This window comes from Triticum aestivum, chromosome 7B (assembly GCF_018294505.1).
Source record: "Triticum aestivum cultivar Chinese Spring chromosome 7B, IWGSC CS RefSeq v2.1, whole genome shotgun sequence".
Lineage (NCBI taxonomy): Eukaryota > Viridiplantae > Streptophyta > Magnoliopsida > Poales > Poaceae > Triticum > Triticum aestivum.
The window spans coordinates 458,138,226-458,140,752 of record NC_057813.1 but is presented as its reverse complement, the minus strand read 5'-3'; the positions used below and the strand labels follow the sequence as shown (position 1 = coordinate 458,140,752).

Sequence of the window (2,527 nt, the reverse complement as noted above, 5' to 3'; positions counted from 1 at the left end):
CGAAGCTTTGCTCTTGTTAATGGCAATTGCGTACACACTGACTAAGCTAAAAGGCATGCAGGTATCTGCATTGCTTGCGATTAAGGGCATTAGAAAGTGGGCTTTGTGTGAGAAACTATGATTAGATCACCGTCAAGTAGTTGGCGTCACGTACACCAGCTCACCGAGTCCATGCGGTGCCATTTATGCTCCACATGCTGATGCTTTGTGTGTCTGCACCCCGCACTAGCCATTTTCGGAATGAATAAACAGGACCTGATTTCGGTATTTTAGGAATGTATTTCTTGGAATTTATAAGTTGCATGCAGTGGTTAGATGTTGTGATCTGGCCGTAGAAAGTACTAGTACTGACTTGGTGTTCCGGAATGTTACTGAAAGTTGAAATGGTTCTAACGAATTCTTGTCAAATCAAACAGAAAAATATCCTGAATGTTTTACGTAGCTCAAAAGAGAACCAGAGTGTAACATTGTACTGTACTTGTGTTCAGGCGAGGAGAGCCCTGCGCGCTCTACGCGGGCTGGTGCGGCTGCAGGCGCTGGTGCGCGGCCACCAGGTGCGTCGCCAGGTCCATCACACCATGCGCTGCATGCAGGCGCTCGTCCGCGCGCAGGACCGCGTCCGCGCCCGCCGCCTCACCTCTCACGTCGCCACGCCTGGCCGCCCCGCCCCCGTCGTCCCCTCGCACGGTGCCCGTCGGCAGTCGTACGGGCACGACCGCCTCTTCTTTGATGACCACCAGCACGAGGAGGACGCGGAGACGGCGGCGCAGGTACGGCGGCTAAGAAACAGGCACGGCAGCATCGGCAACTTGAGCCCGTTCCAGGACGGGTGGGACGCCGTCACGCGGGCCGGAGCCTTGCGCCGGCATGACGACGCCCTGGCGTGCCCACCTGCCTACGCGTATGATTTCCAGCAGCCCAAGGTCCGTCTTCCCTGCCATTCTCTCTGTACATGTTTCGGCTAAACAAATTGTAATACAGCACCAGTTTTAGTTTACAGATGAAATTCCATCACGAACAAATGCAGCTTGAGCGCGACGAGCTGGACAAGCGCAAGGCCGGCTGGCACTGGCTGGAGCGCTGCATGGCGCCCAACAGTGCGCCCCCGGAGCAGGCCAACCAGCACTTAGCGGCGGCGGAGACGTCGTACGTGACGGCGGCAACGGCCACGGCCACCGAAGGCGTTTCGGAGAGGACCGTGGAGATGGAGCCGAGCAGGAAGAGCCCTCCGACGGATCTGTACCCGGTGCACGCCGAAGTGATTCCCGGGTACATGGCGGCGACGCAGTCGGCGCGTGCCAAGGCCCGCATGGCGCCGCCGATCGCCCCGAGGGCTCACGCCCGGAGCCGGTCCGGGTCGGTGGCGCTCGGCGGGGGCTCGACGGCCAGCTCCGGCTGGAGCACGAGTAACAACGGTGATCGTGCGGCGCAGCAGAGGGAACTGTACAGCCCGGAGTCGAGCTGCAGCGGGGACCGGTCGCCCCCGACACTTGGCGGCCGCGGCAGGGTGGCATATGCCTGACCTTGGCATGATCACAAACAACTGATTGGTTTGACCATGCTTTTCATATGTGCTACTCCTCTGAGCCATGTCTAATCGATCTCAACTGGTCGGAATGATACTCGTTAATGTTGTATAGTAGTACACGTAATACCTCATGGTAAGTTAAATAATTACTTGAGTACTCCCTTTGTCCTCTTATTAGTCTGCATGTGTGCCACGGACGAGAGGCAGAGCCAGTGGGGGGTTAGCGGGGGCCAGACCCCCTGTTCTGCGAGCAATGCTACATCTACGTAAAAGTCCTACATAAAGTTACGAAGAAGCTGACTTGGTCTGTTTTGGTTGAAGGAAAGAAAAAGCCCAGGCCCACCCGCTGGAATCAGGGGGGGATGATTGGTTGGTTAAGGAAAATCAAGTAACATTACGTTACAACTTTCGTAGGTCTAGTATTATCGTGGTTCGGCCCCCCCTCAACGAGTTGCAGCGGGGACTAGCCTGTTCACTGGTACTGGTATTAGGCTTAACTAGCAAAAATGTCCGTGCATTGCAACGGGAAAAGAAAATCACATTTCATAGCCTAATAAGCATGGCTAAACCATGTGAATGGCGTCATGGAAGTACAACTGGATTAAGCCATACTTGTCATCCAAGGAGACAACACGTAAGAAACCCGAGTGGATAAGGTTAGACTCAAGGCTATGTACAAGGATGGTATGTGGATTTGCCCGAGAAGAAAATGACTTATTTATGCTAATTAAGACAACGCGCTAGAAACCCGAGTGGATAAGGTTAGTTTTAATGCCGTGTACAGAGAATGTGTGGGGATTTGCCAAGGAGAAAATGATTGATTTACGCTGGTGAAGAGCGGCGTGGCGGACGAACGGCGTCAGTCAAGAATGGCAGCTGACGACGGCATTTACTCGGGAGGGAGATGCATTTGAAAGAAACTATTGTTTAGAGTAGGGAACGGGAAGAGAGATGTGTGTGTGGAGAAAAATGCATGGGTGTTGTGTAAGTGAAGTGCCT

At 54.1% G+C, this 2,527-nt stretch overlaps 1 protein-coding gene across 1 annotated transcript in view; it reads left to right on the top strand.

Annotated features, from left to right (window-relative positions):
• LOC123159952 (protein IQ-DOMAIN 21) overlaps positions 1-1,684 on the top strand; it is a 3,216-nt gene extending 1,532 nt beyond the window's left edge. The window contains exons 3-4 of the mRNA XM_044577762.1: positions 489-923; positions 1,001-1,684. Of these exons, the coding sequence (XP_044433697.1) occupies positions 489-923; positions 1,001-1,522 (957 nt within the window). The 3' untranslated portion in view covers positions 1,523-1,684. The remainder of the gene's footprint in view (positions 1-488; positions 924-1,000) is intronic.
• Positions 1,685-2,527: the final 843 nt, after the last annotated feature.